We start from the raw sequence: 19,323 nt of genomic DNA, 5'->3' as shown, positions 1-19,323 counted from the left end.
GAGTGAGAAAGCGGATGAGAATGAGAGTAATACCGAGTGAAAAGGGGGACACATGAAGATTTAAAGTTCCAAAAGAGGCCTTAATGGTTAATTTGAGTATTCGGGTTTCGCTTGAGCCGATTTGGATTGATATCAATCAAATTTTGACCGATACAACATGAGTTTTGAAGGTACCGAGCGACATATCATCTATGCTTGGCTGATACCTCACCTGATTCTTGCATACCATCTGAAACAAACTTATCACTTTCCAATCAGTGGGCAGACCAGTACGTACAGCTCGTTTCATATTATTTTGAATGGTACGCCGTACAATGCATCAAATCATGATTGCATATGCTATTTAATTTCCACATTTCTATTTAATCTTTGTTCATCAGTGAAATATCATATTCCTCTACTGCTGTATACTTTAATCACACAAAAAACAGAGAAAGACTCCAATTTTTCATTTTGTTCTGACAAACACAGAAACAGAAGGAAGGGCTGATTCAGAAGTTTTTTTAGGAACAGAGTATTAGAACAAAACTTTAAGAGCATAAAAAAATAGAAGCCATGAACACTCTAAGCATCCTTCCAAATAGCCACTGCTCCTGGGTGGTGGAGCAGCTTATTGAGGTGGTGCCATTATAGGAAGCCCATGGTAGTATCATACATCAACAAAAACATGATTTCCACAAATTACATTGATTTGTGCTGAACTATATGTGTTGGAGTTACAAATTTGATAAAACTCCATGATTTGCAGTTACAAAATACAGCATTTAAATTTGAAAAAACTTATTCCTGCAATTGCACAACCACGGTTTGATATCGATCTGACATCGAACTATATAAATTAGTACCAATTAGTATATATTTAATTTTCATTACATTTTCTGTGGTATTAGATGGTATAGACCAATGTGCCATCCAATATATTGGTGTTGTAGTGGTTCAATTGATTGCTGAAATCGGAACTGTGTTGACTTTTAAAATCTTAAAGTGCCAAATTGTGCAAATTTGTGTCCTTAATCATTCATTCAGGTGGAGAGCATACATGCATGAGTTCCATTTTTCTATTAAGATCAGAGGCTTCCTTGATCATTTGGTGAAGGGTTGATTTAGTGGTTATTGTCTGATCGATTTGTACAGTGATTAGCTTCTTGAGACTCGAAAGAATCTTTATGTGTCACCCCTATTATTTTCTTTGTCGATATTGTTGGTTGAGTCCTTTTGAACTCTTCCATGGCCTAAGCCTCCTCATAATGAAGGCAAGAACATGGTGATGGAAGGATAGGTAAGAAGCATGGATCATATTACATGATGCAGAACTGCATAAGAAATGATCCGCTTGACTTTTGATGGGCCAAGAGACGTCTAATATTGAGTATTTTGTTGACCATAACTATAGATCTCACTCTTAAATTCTTTCACATTTTGGAATGTGTAGCTAAAATTTTAGCTATGTGAAATTTGAAGCATCAGGGACTTTTGTTTTTAATTTTGGGTGATTAGTAGTCTTTGATTTGTATTTGTGAATGGAAATGATTTGTATTTTATAATTAGATCGGGGTTGCTTTGACATTTTCTTATAAGTAGAGTTGATCTTTTTAGATGGTAAATTATATATATATCCTTGCAAAAGCATGAAGAAGCCATATCGTGAAGGATGGAGTTTTAGTGTTCAGTCTGGTGAACGAGATTGATTTCACAAAGACCATAGGAAGCATGCGTCTATTTAAAATCGTGCAATACACTAGAGATGCATGTTTTGAAAATCTATACATATGATGGATCAAAGACATGGTTAAAAATCTAGTGAGCTTCAGAGACAATCTTCCAACACTCTAGATGCTTGGAAAACAAACTTGTATGGATCTGTATAACTCTTTGCCTCACCCTCAAAGATATACATTCAATGTCTATTATCAGTTCTTCTACTTTTGTACCTATTGTTAGATCTCATGCGCTCCTAATCTAGTTTTGGTTCTTGTAAGTAATACAATTTCTGATGTACTCTACGAGAACTCTAATAACATTTATTGGTCCAATTCGAAGTTGCATAACTGTATGCTTAAGAGAAACTCAAATTTAGATTCTTTTCATTAATTTATATTTCATTGGGATCATAATTATAGTTGGAGCATATTTGCAAGAGCATCCATCATCATTCAATTTTAAACTTTGGTATCCAATGAAAAATAGAGACATAATTTTATTTTTGTTATATTTATTGGTATCTTAATTTTTTCAGATACAACGAGGCTTAAACTCTTCAAATGTTTGTGAATAATTGCTACAATGAGCAAGAAAAACCATAACGCCTGAAATTAGTGGCCCTAAAGTAATAAATAGAATTGCTAGAATCTGCTATCAATTTCTCTCGGTTGATGTTCATGTTATGTGTGCATGCGTGCACACATGAGAAGAAACAACTTTTCCTAAATGATACTCTATTGCACACTTATTTTTTGGACGGGAAAGAAAAAACATTTCTCAGAAGAGGAAAAGAAAAAAAATAAAAGAAGTCTTGATCTTCTGCTCCCCATTTCTTCCAAATAGTTGAATTGAAAAGATGGGCTTATGTTTTGTGATATTATTATTAATTATCATTTCTTCTTATTTATGTCATTGAGGCTGTTCCGTCATTCATTTTTTTTCAGTTTTACTTGGCAAATGGCCTTTGTTATTATAAGTAGTCTATAAGTATTAAGATTGTTTCTTCATTTGCTTCCTAGTTTCTGATTTATGTTTATACGTGTTTGCTTCTAAGAATCTGTCTTGATAGTATTGGTTATTGTGCCTCATAGTACATTCCGAGTCAATATATTTCTTTTATCTGTGAAAACTTAACTAGATGATGAAATCTAATGTTTTGCAGGTAGATTTTGAAGAATATGCTGCAAAAGCTAAAACTTTACCTGTAAATACTACTAACAAGAGCAAATTGATCCTGTATGGGCTTTACTAGCAAGCAACTATTGGACCAGTAAATACTAGTATGTGCTCCTTAATATCTTCTTATTCGTGATTTTTATTTTTTGCCAAATAAAATTTTGACACTTTTTTCTTTTGTCTCTTTACAAGTTGACCTGGTATATTCAATATGAGGGTTAGAGCCTGGGAAGCTTGGAAGGCTGTTGAAGGTTTACAAAATCCACTTGACAAATCTTATATATATACATATAAATAAATATATATAACTTGTTGGACAAAATTCATTTCTTATTTAATATTAGTAAAATTGATAGGGGAGGAAGCCAAAGGAGGAGGCTATGAGTGACTACCTCACCAAGGTTAAACAGCTGCTCGAGGCAGCTGCTACTGCTGCTTATGCTACTTTGTCACACCTTGCTCTATGTAGTACCATTTAAGCTGTTACCTTCTATCTTGAACTTGAATCATCTAGTGGATGTGTTAGTTATGGATTTCATCTCCTTTGTGTCTTAACAATTGGCACTATCTGAAATCTAATGCAGTATCTTATCATTTCATTAGTGTTTCATTTGAGTTTAGATGCATGCGGATGTCAAGTTTTTAGGTCAGCAAAGCTAAGTGTGGGCATGTTGAATGAGCATTACCTGCAGCCCATATATTTAGTGAAGCTTCATTGATTCCCAGTAAGACTGTAAATTGTCTGTTAGGTTCTGTTCATTTTTCTCTTCAGTACTACATGCTAGAGATCTTTTATCTTCGTTCAGTTTCTTCCCCTTAAAACCTAGGCGATCTGTGATAAAATATTATTGGAAATTTAATAGTGACGAGTGTATATAACCTTGAAATGAAAAGAAGGCTTTTTATAGTTGTCTTCCTATAGTCTGATTATTTAGTCTAACAGTCCTGGTAGAAAAATCCTGTATATTTTATCTGATCTTTTGCTATGACTTTTGGGCTTCTTTCTACATCCAAATTTGTATAGAATGTGTTTTGTGAAAGGCATGGATAGCTGTAATGCAGACATTGATCGAGTGTTTTATCTTTCAGTATGCCATCCGACATTTATTTGCTTATGGTCTCTTAAAAATCTTTGTCAAGCATAGTATTGGTTTTGTTCACGTTGGCCTGTGATAGTTTTCTCTAAAAGACTCGTTTGCTCAAAAGGAACTTTGCTTTATGGAGTTAATTAGGCAAGCCATTCTTTTTTAGAAGAATATGGTCAGTCTGATTCCAACAAACAAGATTTTCTGTTTTCCTTTTTCCATTAGATTCTCGTTTGCTACCTCCAAATAATGTAGCTTACAATTCTGTTTTCCTATTTGCAACTCAAGCCTTTTGCCTTCCTTTTCTTCCATATCAACTACAGGAACGCAATGAATTTTGGGTTCTCAAATTTGTAATTTCATCAACTCTCTATTGAACTCAAGTTTGAATTCGTGGCATACTCTGTGAATGAGGTGGATTATTTTGTGTGTAACATGCATAGAGACTCCAGTAAATGCCAGTTCTTAGATCATGGCATGATTCTGTTCAACTCAAGCTTGAAATGACATGCATAACTGATCTTGGAAGAACAGCAAACAAAGATAATTTCTGATGGTAATTGGGATAAATAGTATATGGTAGAAAATTTTTCAATGAAACTATTCTGATGACGGCAGCAAAATGATTGTTACAGTCAAAATTTTGATGAAGTCATTAAGTCATTGCAATTGGATCCTTGGTTTTTTCTTCATTTATAACGGTTGCCAATGCCTTTGTGTTTTTGCTGCAACTTCAAGCATTATGATTTTGTTGCTGCTGCATGGTTGACTGCAGTAGGAATTTGTCTCATACACATGTTGAAAGCATCAAGAACAATTTTAGTCAAACTGTGTTCTTAACTTTTTTTTTTTTTGTTTGAATCCAAAGTCCAAACTCTCCTTTTCAAGTATCTTGCCTTCTTGATCACCTCTCTGGATGCTGATGAGCTTAAACTCTACAATAAGAATAATATGGCTGGGCTAAGTTTAAATACTTGAGGAGAGGGAAAAACTCAAAATATATTTCTTTTTCTTCTATTTTGCTTTATTTCTACATCTCTAGTGCCACAGGATAAAGAAGATGACTTTTTGTTCTTCCTTTTTGATACTTCTGTCCCTGAATTCTTTCTACATCTCTAGTGCGGCATGATTGCTTTAATAGAGCTTGGTTTCCTCACAATGCTCATATAGATACTTGCCTATTGACAACTTCAACTAGAAATGCTTGTATGGTAGGCTGTACCTAAATGCTTCGAATTTTTTATTGTACTAGCCTTGTTTGTACTGAAATTTAGATGGATGAATTTATTGACTTTCTAAACAGTAATAAAAACACAGATATAACTGGAGAAATATATATATATATATATATATATATATATATATTCAAGTGGTTAATGATCCATTTTAACTGACCTTTTGCTTTTAAACATGTCAGGGTGTCCTCGATATCGAAGTAAAGATCATGCTGGACTAGGATCCTAAAAGAAAGCCGGGCACCATGACTCCTTTGCCAAATCATATTACAATTCATGCCCCAAAGGAGGAAGAGGAGTTACACTCCAGAAGAATTTAAATGCTACAACCTTTGCAAAAGGAATTATGATTACATTTCTTCTTCATAAGCTTCCTTCCGGCATGTAATAAGACAAAGTTCTTTTGATTTATGTGCTTGAACTAGTTCTAGATTAACACGAAGGAATATTGGGAGTCCTTAGGCCCGTATCTTAGTTTGTTCCAATCTTCTCAGGAGTGTTATTTGTTCTTATCATTTGTTTTGAAAACCGACGTGGTTACTCCCACAAATTTTTACTGTTTTGTAGACTTGATATTAGTTATTTGAATTCATATGTAACACTTCCAAAGCTGGAATAGTAGACTCAGATTGGTTGTTTAAATTCATTCAAAATTCTGAATATGTAATTCGGAAGTAATTTGACCATTTTTTCGAGTCGTAAGATGAATGGTATGTTCTTCTATCTCAATTGTCTTGTATTTCTTAACGGTGGCTTATCAGGACTAGTTGTTGATACTATGATATTCATTCTCTACTATGATATGTGTGTTTAATCTTTTGCATCAGTTAGAATTTTTTTGGCCATTGTCAATTGCTTCAAACCATTGAATTTTTTTTATCGATTCAGTGATTAAAGGTTTGGTTTTCTATAGTATCGATTCAGTGATTAAAGGTTTTTAACGATGGATTGACTTGCAGCTTTGTTATTTGTTTCTGTTGTTGTTCTGGACTTCACTCGGAAACAAAAAAGTTGGAACATGTTTCCAAAAGATGATTGATCAAATTTGCTGCCTTGCCTCTGATACCAGTCGTCCAAACCAGCAAAGTCTGAGGTTGAGAGAACCTGTTGATATCATATGATCACTCTTTCTCTTTCAACTTGACGAAACAACATTGATACCATTTCTTATAGATGCCATCATATTAAGGAAACAACAAACAAAACATGAGATGAAAATTGAACTTTTTTATGGCCAATATTTACAAGAACATAAAATTTTCTTTCCCTTCCATTGTTATGATATACATGAACAAACATTATTTTCCGTATAAGCTTTCATACAAGCAAGCTACGGATCCAACCACCAGGTCATAGTCGAATCAATAGGGGTGTCATCGGACTTCATGAGGGCTTCAATCCTTTGCAGGAAGTCGTCGTCATTATCATCTATGATCTCCGTCTGCTCACACTCAACAATGTCGATCGATGATGACGACGAAGTCGCTGCGACCGTGGTTGAATCAGTGTTGGTGCCAAACATCACCGAGGCTGGAATCGTGTCATCGGACATCAACAAGGCATGGACCTGTTCCAGGCTCGCGAAGAAGTCATCGTCGGTGCTGTACATCTGCTCACGCAACCAAGTCTATCGACGACGATGAGGAGGAAACATCTGCGACCGTGGTCGAATCAATCCGAGTGTCATCGGGCATCGAGAGAAGATCGACAAGGCCTGGCGGTGAGGCCTTGGGGATGGTAGTCGTGGCTGTGTCGGTGTCATCCGACATCAGCAAGGCTTCAAGCTCTCTGGCGAAGAACGCATCGTCGGTGCAGTTCTGCTCACCGCCAAGATCGACCGACGACGAAGACGAAGCCAAGAATGCTTCCAGTTCTTCCGTAGTTATCGGGAGCTCACCTTCACCAACGTCCGTTGATGATGGAGAGGCGGCTGCGACTCCGGCTTCGTTCGGTGCAACGGAGTCGACCGAGGAAAGATGAGTCTCCGGGGCTGTCACAGCAGGAGCCAACGAGGAATGTTGCACCGCCGCGGTTGGATGTGGTGAGACGTCCGACGGCAATGCTCTGCTGGGATGTGCAACCAACTCCCAGCATGGCTTCTTTGAGAGAGTCGATGCTTTTGCCGAGAGAGTAGAAGATTCGTCTCTATTTCTCTTCCGCCCAACGAAGCTGTCGCCGGTGACCGTGTCTGTCGCGGCCTCCGTTAAGGTGGTCTCAACCGTTTTGATGGTGGTGCCGCCGGAGTAGGCACAATGCGAGCTTCTCTTGACGTGACAGAGAACTCGTCTCTCGAAGCCGCCGGACGAACACATCTCGAACTCGTACATCGTCCACCCGGAGTTCTTCCGCCGGCCATCGTTGAAAGAAAGGCAGCTCTTTCGCCCGACCACCATCTCGTGCCCGCCGACCATGGACTTGATGGGTTCTTGCTTTTTGTACAGAGTCCAAGAACCGTTGCCGGCCTTTCGATCGACGCGCGAGCTGCCGCTGTTCTTGGGCTTGCGTTCCGCAATGAAATAGCCCTCCTGCCGATCGCTGCCGAGAAGATTCCACGGCTCGGTGCCGTAGACGTCCGCGAAGGCGACAGCGCGGCCAGGGAGGGGTGCACCGGCGACCCAGTTGGCGAGGTAGTCAACCAAGAGTTCCTCCGCTGTGGGAAGGAACCTGTAGCCGCTCGGTACGAGGTCGATGGGCTCCATTGATGGACGACTAAAGACGGTTTCTTGACTAGGATTGGAGAGGAAATCAACGAGGAGGAGAATGGAGCAGAGGAGAGGCGAGAGTCGAGGGGCGAGAAGACGGAGAGAGAGTGGGAGAGGCGTGCGATATATGTATATATATATATATATGTAGGCAACGGGCGCGCTGAGTGATTCTTGAATCGAATCCATGTAAGCGTGTTTCCTGTTCTGGATTCCGAATCCCCAAATTAATTATATTTATAATATTTTAGCATCGTATTATATATTTAATTTGAAATTAACTTTCGCACGTGCTCATCTTCTTTGTGTCTCCAAATCCACCGAGCCCTTCGCCCCGTTCGATCTGTCTCTGCTCGGGAACGGAGGTGAGCATTTTGTCCGAAACACCTCATTTTTCAGCGTAATGCATGGATTTTAGGGCTGATTTTGAGTTTTCTTCGATCGATTTCAGGTTGGCTCGATGATCGCGAAGACGGAGGAGGTATGTGAGCTGCTTCCTCCAGTATTGCCTTGTGGTTTGAGGGTGGGAGCTGACGGAACAAATCAGAGGGACGAGGAGGGTGATCATTTGCCCCTGTATGCCAACAAGGTCCGTCGCATGTTGATTTCCTTTCCATTCTTGCCACATTGTCGCTTTGGGCTTTATTCTTAGTTAGGTTCGTGTTTGGTGTAGCAACATTTGAGTAGCAAAAATGATAAGTAGAAGTAATCAGATCCTACGAACTAGCAGACTGGATTGAAGCAGAATGATCTTTGACAATGGTTACTTGACATCCATGAAGCATCTTATCAACGTTCTCGGTTGGGACTCCCACCGTCGAGTATCAACCACAGTGAAACAAAATTTTGGACAAGTTTCTCTACAATAAAAGATAAGATGCTGAAACACAGTGACAAGCTTGAAATTTTGATTACAGCCTTTTAGCATACACCTCAAGGGTTTTTAAAAGCAGCAAATACTTCAAGACTGAGTAGAGTTATCAGCAGAAAACATAGGATGGATGGACCACAGCAACACTCACCAATAAGATAGCAGCAGCATAGGACAACAATCTAGTGAGAGGATAAAGTAGCACAAAACAATAGCAAGTGATCTCCATTTCACAAATCAAATAAATGTAGCTGATTCATTTTGTGATCTCATCTTTTTCATGCGGATCTATTGATTAATCTTATCTTCTTTCATATTAATTTGCCTTGTTTAAGAACCTATTCTGGGAAATGATTGTCCTTTTAAAGACCAGTGCGTGTATTTTCCATTTCCTCCCTGATAACAAAAAAAAAAAAAGCGGGAAAATTTTTTACTTTTAATTTCTTGAGAGGATTAAGGTTTTCTTCCAAAGTTTACTCCTTAGGTGAATTGGTATTTTTTTTATTTCCTGTTAAACAAGTATGAGAATTTAATTACCTCCACGCTATATTAAACTTTTTGATTGAGGATAATAATTTTCACTGAAATGTTTAACAAATTCTTGCTGAAGGGTTTTGGCAATAAAAACTTTTGTTGGTAAGATCAATTTTGGTGATGGCAAGATCGGTGATGGAAAAAATATATATATTTTTTGCTATATCTTAACAAATAATCAGAAAATAATATTTATTTTTTTTCCCAAATCTCTGAAGTCATCTGGTAATATTTTGCAACAATATGAACACCATATACCATGACATAAACATCAAGGAGTCCACTATTCTGAGCATGTGAAAAATAACAGCAATTGGTGTTTAGCTAATATTCATAGTAATGAAAACTTGCAAAGAATGCAAGAAGCTCTAGAAATGAGTTTATCTTAGCAGCAACAACATTAAAATAATTTCTCACAATTTTCAAAACTTATTGTTGAAGAAAAATGAAGGTGATTTGAAGTTTGTTTTACAACTTCATTTCATGGAAACTCTCCAAATACGTTTCACAAATCCAAGTTCCTCTTCCACATTAAAGCTCAATATAAGAAAAGAACAAATAAGATACATGCTAAGATATAGAACAATATGTAGAATGGATGATCCAATCATGGATCACAGTATCATGTTGATCGGTGGTATTGGCCCATGAACAGTCCGGTATAGTCGGTATCGACGTACCATATGTCTGAATATTAGTACATCCCAATTTTTTTTTTTTAAGCCAATGATGATTGGAATTCACAAAAGATAATTTTTACGTATTTAATCCTAATTAATGATAACTTGTTATATTTAAATAAGAATATAGTGTCTATGAGGCATGAAAGAATAGGAATAACAGGTTATAAGGATGAGAAAGTGAATTTATCTTTTTATTACCACCAATTTGACCCTAAGTATCCCTAATTTAGGTCTAAATGTAAGAGAAAGAACCTAGTTGAGACTAAACATAAGGAATGACCTTAATCACGTTTAATCTTTGTACAAAATGATGATAAAACATAGATAAAAGCTAAATACTCTCTCAAATTAGAGTGAAATTCCATCATATGTTGAGTTTGAATCCCTCCTTTATTTAAATCAATATCTTGATTACCACTAATCACCGATCATGAACTTTCAAAAAGAAAAGTGTGAGAAAGAGTGAGAAAGCGGATGAGAATGAGAGTAATACCGAGTGAAAAGGGGGACACATGAAGACTTAAAGTTCCAAAAGAGGCCTTAATGGTTAATTTGAGTATTCGGGTTTCGCTTGAGCCGATTTGGATTGGTATCAATCAAATTTTGACCGATACATCATGAGTTTTGAAGGTACCGAGCGACATATCATCTATGCTTGGCTGATACCTCACCTGATTCTTGCATACCATCTGAAACAAACTTATCACTTTCCAATCAGTGGGCAGACCCGTACGTACAGCTCGTTTCATATTATTTTGAATGGTACGCCGTACAATGCATCAAATCATGATTGCATATGCTATTTAATTTCCACATTTCTATTTAATCTTTGTTCATCAGTGAAATATCATATTCCTCTACTGCTGTATACTTTAATCACACAAAAAACAGAGAAAGACTCCAATTTTTCATTTTGTTCTAACAAACACAGAAACAGAAGGAAGGGCTGATTCAGAAGTTTTTTTAGGAACAGAGTATTAGAACAAAACTTTAAGAGCATAAAAAAATAGAAGCCATGAACACTCTAAGCATCCTTCCAAAAAGCCACTGCTCGTGGGTGGTGGAGCAGCATATTGAGGTGGTGCCATTATAGGAAGCCCATGGTAGTATCATACATCAACAAAAACATGATTTCCACAAATTACATTGATTTGTGCTGAACTATATGTGTTGGAGTTACAAATTTGATAAAACTCCATGATTTGCAGTTACAAAATACAGCATTTAAATTTGAAAAAACTTATTCCTGCAACTGCACAACCACGGTTTGATATCGATCTGACATCGAACTATATAAATTAGTACCAATTAGTATATATTTAATTTTCATTACATTTTCTGTGGTATTAGATGGTATAGACCAATGTGCCATCCAATATATTGGTGTTGTAGTGGTTCGATTGATTGCTGAAATCGGAACTGTGTTGACTTTTAAAATCTTAAAGTGCCAAATTGTGCAAATTTGTATCCTTAATCATTCATTCAGGTGGAGAGCATACATGCATGAGTCCTGTTTTTCTATTAAGATCAGAGGCTTCCTTGATCATTTGGTGAAGGGTTGATTTAGTGGTTATTGTCTGATCGATTTGTACAGTGATTAGCTTCTTGAGACTCGAAAGAATCTTTATGTGTCACCCCTATTATTTTCTTTGTCGATATTGTTGGTTGAGTCCTTTTGAACTCTTCCATGGCCTAAGCCTCCTCATAATGAAGGCAAGAACATGGCGATGGAAGGATAGGTAAGATGCATGGATCATATTACATGATGCAGAACTACATAAGAAATGATCCGCTTGACTTTTGATGGGCCAAGAGACGTCTGATATTGAGTATTTTTTTTACCATAACTATAGATCTCACTCTTAAATTCTATCACATTTTGGAATGTGTAGCTAAAATTTTAGCTATGTGAAATTTGAAGCATCAAGGACTTTTGTTTTTAATTTTGGGTGATTAGTAGTCTTTGATTTGTATTTGTGAATGGAAATTATTTGTATTTTATAATTAGATCGGGGTTGCTTTGACATTTTCTTATAAGTAGAGTTGATCTTTTTAGATGGTAAATTATATATATATCCTTGCAAAAGCATGAAGAAGCCATATCGTGAAGGATGGAGTTTTAGTGTTCAGTCTGGTGAACGAGATTGATTTCACAAAGACCAGAGGAAGCATGCATCTGTTTAAAATCGTGCAATACACTAGAGATGCATGTTTTGAAAATCTATACATATGATGGATCAAAGACATGGTTAAAAATCTAGTGAGCTTCAGAGACAATCTTCCAACACTCTAGATGCTTGGAAAACAAACTTGTATGGATCTGTATAACTCTTTGCCTCACCCTCAAAGATATACATTCAATGTCTATTATCAGTTCTTCTACTTTTGTACCTATTGGTAGATCTCATGCACTCCTAATCTTGTTTTGGTTCTTGTAAGTAATACAATTTCTGATGTACTCTACGAGAACTCTAATAACATTTATTGGTCCAATTCGAAGTTGCATAACTATATGCATAAGAGAAACTCGAATTTAGATTCTTTTCATTAATTTATATTTCATTGGGATCATAATTATAGTTGGAGCATATTTGCAAGAGCATCCATCATCATTCAATTTTAAACTTTGGTATCCAATGAAAAATAGAGACATAATTTTATTTTTGTTATATTTATTGGTATCTTAATTTTTTCAGATACAACGAGGCTTAAACTCTTCAAATGTTTGTGAATAATTGCTACAACGAGCAAGAAAAACCATAACGCCTGAAATTAGTGGCCCTAAAGTAATAAATAGAATTGCTAGAATCTGCTATCAATTTCCCTCGGTTGATGTTCATGTTATGTGTGCATGTGTGCACACATGAGAAGAAACAACTTTTCCTAAATGATACTCTATTGCACACTTATTTTTTGGACGGGAAAGAAAAAACATTTCTCAGAAGAGGAAAAGAAAAAAAATAAAAGAAGTCTTGATCTTCTGCTCCCCATTTCTTCCAAATAGTTGAATTGAAAAAATGGGCTTATGTTTTGTGATATTATTATTAATTATCATTTCTTCTTATTTATGTCATTGAGGCTGTTCCGTCATTCATTTTTTTTCAGTTTTACTTGGCAAATGGCCTTTGTTATAAGTAGTCTATAAGTATTAAGATTGTTTCTTTATTTGCTTCCTAGTTTTTTATTTATGTTTATACGTGTTTGCTTCTAAGAATCTGTCTTGATAGTATTGGTTATTGTGCCTCATAGTACATTCCGAGTCAATATATTTCTTTTATCTGCGAAAACTTAACTAGATGAAGAAATCTAATGTTTTGCAGGTAGATTTTGAAGAATATGCTGCAAAAGCTAAAACTTTACCTGTAAATACTACTAACAAGAGCAAATTGATCCTGTATGGGCTTTACTAGCAAGCAACTATTGGACTAGTAAATACTAGTATGTGCTCCTTAATATCTTCTTATTCGTGATTTTCATTTTTTGCCAAATAAAATTTTGACACTTTTTTCTTTTGTCTCTTTGCAAGCTGACCTGGTATATTCAAAATGAGGGATAGAGCCTGGGAAGCTTGGAAGGCTGGTGAAGGTTTACAAAATCCACTTGACAAATCTTATATATATTAATATAAATAAATATATATAACTTGTTGGACAAAATTTATTTCTTATTTAATATTAGTAAAATTGACAAGGGAGGAAGCCAAAGGAGGAGGCTATGAGTGACTACCTCACCAAGGTTAAACAGCTGCTCGAGGCAGCTGCTATTGCTGCTTATGCTACTTTGTCACATCTTGCTCTATGTAGTACCATGTATGCTGTTACCTTCTATCTTGAACTTGAATCATCTAGTGGATGTATTAGTTATGGATTTCATCTCCTTTGTGTCTTAACAATTGACACTTTCTGAAATCTAATGCAGTATCTTATCATTTCATTAGTGTTTCATTCGAGTTAAGATGCATGCGGATGTGAAGATTTTAGGTCAGCAAAGCTAAGCATGGGCATGTTGAATGAGCATTACCTGCAGCCCATATATTTAGTGAAGATTCATTGATTCCCAGTAAGACTGTAAATTGTCTGTTAGGTTCTGTTCATTTTTCTCTTCGGTCCTACATGCTAGAGATCTTTTATCTTTGTTCAGTTTCTTCCCCGTAAAACCTAGGCGATCTGTGATAAAATTTTATTAGAAATTTAATAGTAATGAGTGTATATAACCTTGAAATGAAAAGGAGGCTTTTTATAGTTGTCTTCCTATAGTCTGATTATTTAGTCTAACAGTCCTAGTAGAAAAATCCTGTATATTTTATCCGATCTTCTGCTATGACTTTTGGGCTTCTTTCTACATCCAAATTTGTATAGAATGTGTTTTGTGAAAGGCATGGATAGTTGTAATGCAGACATTGATCGAGTGTTTTATCTTTCAATATGCCATCTGACATTTCTTTGCTTATGGTCTCTTAAAAATCTGTGTCAAGCATAGTATTGGTTTTGATAACGTTGGCCTCAGAACTATGATAGTTTTCTCTAATAGACTCGATTGCACAAAAGGAACTTTGCTTTATGGAGTTAATTAGGCAAGACATTCTCTTTTAGAAGAAAATGATCATTCTGATTCCAACTAACAAGATTTTCTTTTTCCTCTTTCCATTAGATTCTCGTTTGCTACCTCCAAATAATGTAGCTTACAATTCTGTTTTCCTATTTGCAACTCAAGCCTTTTGCCTTCCTTTTCTTCCATATCAACTACAGGAACGCAATGAATTTTGGGTTCTCAAATTTGTAATTTCATCAACTCTCTATTGAACTCAAGTTTGAATTCGTGGCATTCTCTCTGAATGAGGTGGATTACTGTGTATGTAACATGCATAGAGATTTCAGTAAATGCTAGTTCTTAGATCATGACATGATTTTGTTCAACTCAAGCTTGAAATGACATGCATAACTGATCTTGGAAGAACAGCAAACAAAGATAATTTCTGATGGTAACTGGGATAAGTAGTAGATGGTAGAAAATTTTTCAATGAAACTATTCTGATGACAGCAGCAAAATGATTGTTACAGTCAAAATTTTGATGAAGTCATTAAGTCATTGCAATTGGATTCTTGGTTTTGTCTTCATTTATAACCTTGGCCAATGCTTGTGTTTTTTTGCTGCAACTTGAAGCATTATGATTTTGTTGCTGCTGCATGGTTGACTGCAGTAGGAATTTGTCTCATACATATGTTGAAAGCATCAAGAACAATTTTAGTCAAACTGTGTTCTTAACTTTTTTTATTGTTTGAATCCAAACTCTCCTTTTCAAGTATCTTGTCTTCTTGATCACCTCTCTGGATGCTGATGAGCTTAAACTCTGCAATAAGAATAATTTGGCTTGGCTAAGTTTAAATGCTTGAGGAGAGGGAAAAACTCAAAATATCTTTCTTTTTCTTCTATTTTGCTTTATTTCTACATCTCTGGTGCCACATGATAAAAGAGATGACTTTTTGTTCTTCCTATTTGATACTTCTGTCCCGGAATTCTTTCTACATCTCTATTACGGTATGATTGCTTTAATAGAACTTGGTTTCCTCGCAATGCTCATATAGATACTTGCCTATTGACAACTTCAACTAGAAATGCTTGTCTGGTAGGCTGTACCTAAATGCTTCGAATTTTTTATTGTACTAACCTTGTTTGTGCTGAAATTTAGATGGATGAATTTATTGACTTTCTAAACAGTAATAAAAACACAGATATACCTGGAGAAATATATATATATATATATATATATATATATATATATATATATATATATATATATTTAAGTGCTTAATGATCCATTTTAACTAACCTTTTGCTTTTAAACATGTCAGGGTGTCCTCGATATCGAAGTAAAGATCATGCTGGATTAGGATCCTAAAAGAAAGCAGGGCACCATGACTCCTTTGCCAGATCAAATTACAATTCATGCTCCAAAGGAGGAAGAGGAGTTACACTCCAGAAGAATTTGAATGCTACAACCTTTGCAAAAGGAATTAGGATTACATTTCTTCTTCATAAGCTTCCTTCCAACATGTAATGATACAAAATTCTTCTGATTTATGTGCTTGAACTAGTTCTAGATTAACACGAAGGAATATTGGGAGTCCTTAGGCCCGTATCTTAGTTTGTTCCAATCTTCTCAGGAGTGTTATTTGTTCTTATCATTTGTTTTGAAAACCGACGTGGTTACTCCCACAAATTATTACTGTTTTGTAGACTTGATATTAGTTATTTGAATTCGTATGTAACACTTCCAAAGCTGGAATAGTAGACTCAGATTGGTTGTTTAAATTCATTCAAAATTCTGAATATGTAATTCAGATGTAATTTGACCATTTTTTCGAGTCGTAAGATGAATGGTATGTTCTTCTATCTCAATTGTCTTGTATTTCTTAACGGTGGCTTATCAGGACTAGTTGTTGATACTATGATATTCATTCTCTACTATGATATGTGTGTTTAATCTTTTGCATATCAGTTAGAATTTTTTTGGCCATTGTCAATTGCTTCAAACCATTGAATTTTTTTTATCGATTCAGTGATTAAAGGTTTGGTTTTCTATAGTATCGATTCAGTGATTAAAGGTTTTTAACGATGGATTGACTTGCAGCTTTGTTATTTGTTTCTGTTGTTGTTCTGGACTTCACTCGGAAACAAAAAAGTTGGAACATGTTTCCAAAAGATGATTGATCAAATTTGCTGCCTTGCCTCTGATACCAGTCGTCCAAACCAGCAAAGTCTGAGGTTGAGAGAACCTGTTGATATCATATGATCACTCTTTCTCTTTGAACTTGACGAAACAACATTGATACCATTTCTTATAGATGCCATCATATTAAGGAAACAACAAACAAAACATGAGATGAAAATTGAACTTTTTTATGGCCAATATTTACAAGAACATAAAATTTTCTTTCCCTTCCATTGTTATGATATACATGAACAAACATTATTTTCCGTATAACTTTCATACAAGCAAGCTATGGATCCAACCACCAGGTCATAGTCGAATCAATAGGGGTGTCATCGGACTTCATGAGGGCTTCAATCCTTTGCAGGAAGTCGTCGTCATTATCATCTATGATCTCCGTCTGCTCACACTCAACAATGTCGATCGATGATGACGACGAAGCCGCTGCGACCGTGGTTGAATCAGTGTTGGTGCCAAACATCACCAAGGCTGGAATCGTGTCATCGGACATCAACAAGGCATGGACCTGTTCCAGGCTCGCGAAGAAGTCATCGTCGGTGCTGTACATCTGCTCACATGCAACCAAGTTTATCGACGACGATGAGGAGGAAACATCTGCGACCGTGGTCGAATCATTCCGAGTGTCATCGGGCATCGAGAGAAGATCGACAAGGCCTGGCGGTGAGGCCTTGGGGATGGTAGTCGTGGCTGTGTCGGTGTCATCCGACATCAGCAAGGCTTCAAGCTCTCTGGCGAAGAACGCATCGTCGGTGCAGTTCTGCTCACCGCCAAGATCGACCGACGACGAAGACGAAGCCAAGAATGCTTCCAGTTCTTCCGTAGTTATCGGGAGCTCACCTTCACCAACGTCCGTTGATGATGGAGAGGCGGCTGCGACTCCGGCTTCGTTCGGTGCAACGGAGTCGACCGAGGAAAGATGAGTCTCCGGGGCTGTCACAGCAGGAGCCAACGAGGAATGTTGCACCGCCGCGGTTGGATGTGGTGAGACGTCCGACGGCAATGCTCTGCTGGGATGTGCAACCAACTCCCAGCATGGCTTCTTTGAGAGAGTCGATGCTTTTGCCGAGAGAGTAGAAGATTCGTCTCTATTTCTCTTCCGCCCAACGAAGCTGTCGCCGGTGACCGTGTCTGTCGCGGCCTCCGTTAAGGTGGTCTCAACCGTTTTGATGGTGGTGCCGCCGGAGTAGGCACAATGCGAGCTTCTCTTGACGTGATAGAGAACTCGTCTCTCGAAGCCGCCGGACGAACACATCTCGAACTCGTACATCGTCCACCCGGAGTTCTTCCGCCGGCCATCGTTGAAAGAAAGGCAGCTCTTTCGCCCGACCACCATCTCGCGCCCACCGACCATGGACTTGACGGGTTCTTGCTTTTTGTACAGAGTCCAAGAACCGTTGCCGGCCTTTCGATCGACGCGCGAGCTGCCGCTGTTCTTGGGCTTGCGTTCCGCAATGAAATAGCCCTCCTGCCGATCGCTGCCGAGAAGATTCCACAGCTCGGTGCCGTAGACGTCCGCGAAGGCGACAGCGCTGCCAGGGAGGGGTGCGCCGGCGACCCAGTTGGCGAGGTAGTCAACCAAGAGTTCCTCCGCCGTGGGAAGGAACCTGTAGCCGCTCGGTACGAGGTCGATGGGCTCCATTGATGGACGACTAAAGACGGTTTCTTGACTAGGATTGGAGAGGAAATCAACGAGGAGGAGAATGGAGCAGAGGAGAGGCGAGAGTCGAGGGGCGAGAAGACGGAGAGAGAGTGGGAGAGGCGTGCGATATATGTATATATATATATATATGTAGGCAACGGGCGCGCTGAGTGATTCTTGAATCGAATCCATGTAAGCGTGTTTCCTGTTCTGGATTCCGAATCCCCAAATTAATTATATTTATAAGATTTTAGCATCGTATTATATATTTAATTTGAAATTAACTTTCGCACGTGCTCATCTTCTTTGTGTCTCCAAATCCACCGAGCCCTTCGCCCCGTTCGATCTGTCTCTGCTCGGGAACGGAGGTGAGCATTTTGTCCGAAACACCTCATTTTTCAGCGTAATGCATGGATTTTAGGGCTGATTTTGAGTTTTCTTCGATCGATTTCAGGTTGGTTCGATGATCGCGAAGACGGAGGAGGTATGTGAGCTGCTTCCTCCAGTATTGCCTTGTGGTTTGAGGGTGGGAGCTGACGGAACCAATCAGAGGGACGAGGAGGGTGATCATTTGCCCCTGTATGCCAACAAGGTCCGTTGCATGTTGATTTCCTTTCCATTCTTGCCACATTGTCGCTTTGGGCTTTATTCTTAGTTAGGTTCGTGTTTGGTGTAGCAACATATGAGTAGCAAAAATGATAAGTAGAAGTAATCAGATCCTACGAACTAGCAGACTGGATTGAAGCAGAATGATCTTTGACAATGGTTACTTGACATCCATGAAGCATCTTATCAACGTTCTCGGTTGGGACTCCCACCGTCGAGTATCAACCACAGTGAAACAAAATTTTGGACAAGTTTCTCTACAATAAAAGATAAGATGCTGAAACACAGTGACAAGCTTGAAATTTTGATTACAGCCTTTTAGCATACACCTCAAGGGTTTTTAAAAGCAGCAAATACT

General features: G+C 37.7%; 1 protein-coding gene and 1 long non-coding RNA gene across 2 annotated transcripts; one reads left to right on the top strand and one right to left on the bottom strand.

Moving 5' to 3' along the window:
- The first annotated feature begins 8,354 nt into the window (after positions 1-8,354).
- On the top strand, positions 8,355-14,142 carry LOC135598132 (uncharacterized). The gene is made up of 3 exons (XR_010481497.1): positions 8,355-8,488; positions 13,308-13,425; positions 13,514-14,142. It is a non-coding gene; the product is annotated as an uncharacterized LOC135598132 (long non-coding RNA).
- A 2,846-nt stretch (positions 14,143-16,988) lies between these two features.
- On the bottom strand, positions 16,989-18,359 carry LOC135598224 (protein ATAF2-like). The gene is made up of 2 exons (XM_065091763.1): positions 17,969-18,359; positions 16,989-17,524 (listed from the first exon to the last, which is right to left on the bottom strand). Exons 1-2 carry the CDS (start codon positions 18,357-18,359, stop codon positions 16,989-16,991), a joined length of 927 nt encoding a protein of 308 aa, XP_064947835.1.
- Positions 18,360-19,323: the final 964 nt, after the last annotated feature.

The sequence above is a fragment of the Musa acuminata genome, chromosome BXJ2-1, assembly GCF_036884655.1.
Source record: "Musa acuminata AAA Group cultivar baxijiao chromosome BXJ2-1, Cavendish_Baxijiao_AAA, whole genome shotgun sequence".
NCBI classification, from domain to species: domain Eukaryota; kingdom Viridiplantae; phylum Streptophyta; class Magnoliopsida; order Zingiberales; family Musaceae; genus Musa; species Musa acuminata.
The sequence above is the reverse complement of the archived record's forward strand: the minus strand, read 5'-3'. Positions and strand labels throughout refer to the sequence as shown.

Bases quoted from the DNA above. Each gene is read 5' to 3' on its own strand.
- LOC135598224 (XM_065091763.1), bottom strand. From the start codon at position 18,359: ATGGAGCCCATCGACCTCGTACCGAGCGGCTACAGGTTCCTTCCCACG. The intron at 17,525-17,968 runs GTTCGTCCGGCG...AAGAACTGGAAG, and splicing joins GATGTACGAGTTCGAGATGT to CATTCTTGGCTTCGTCTTCG.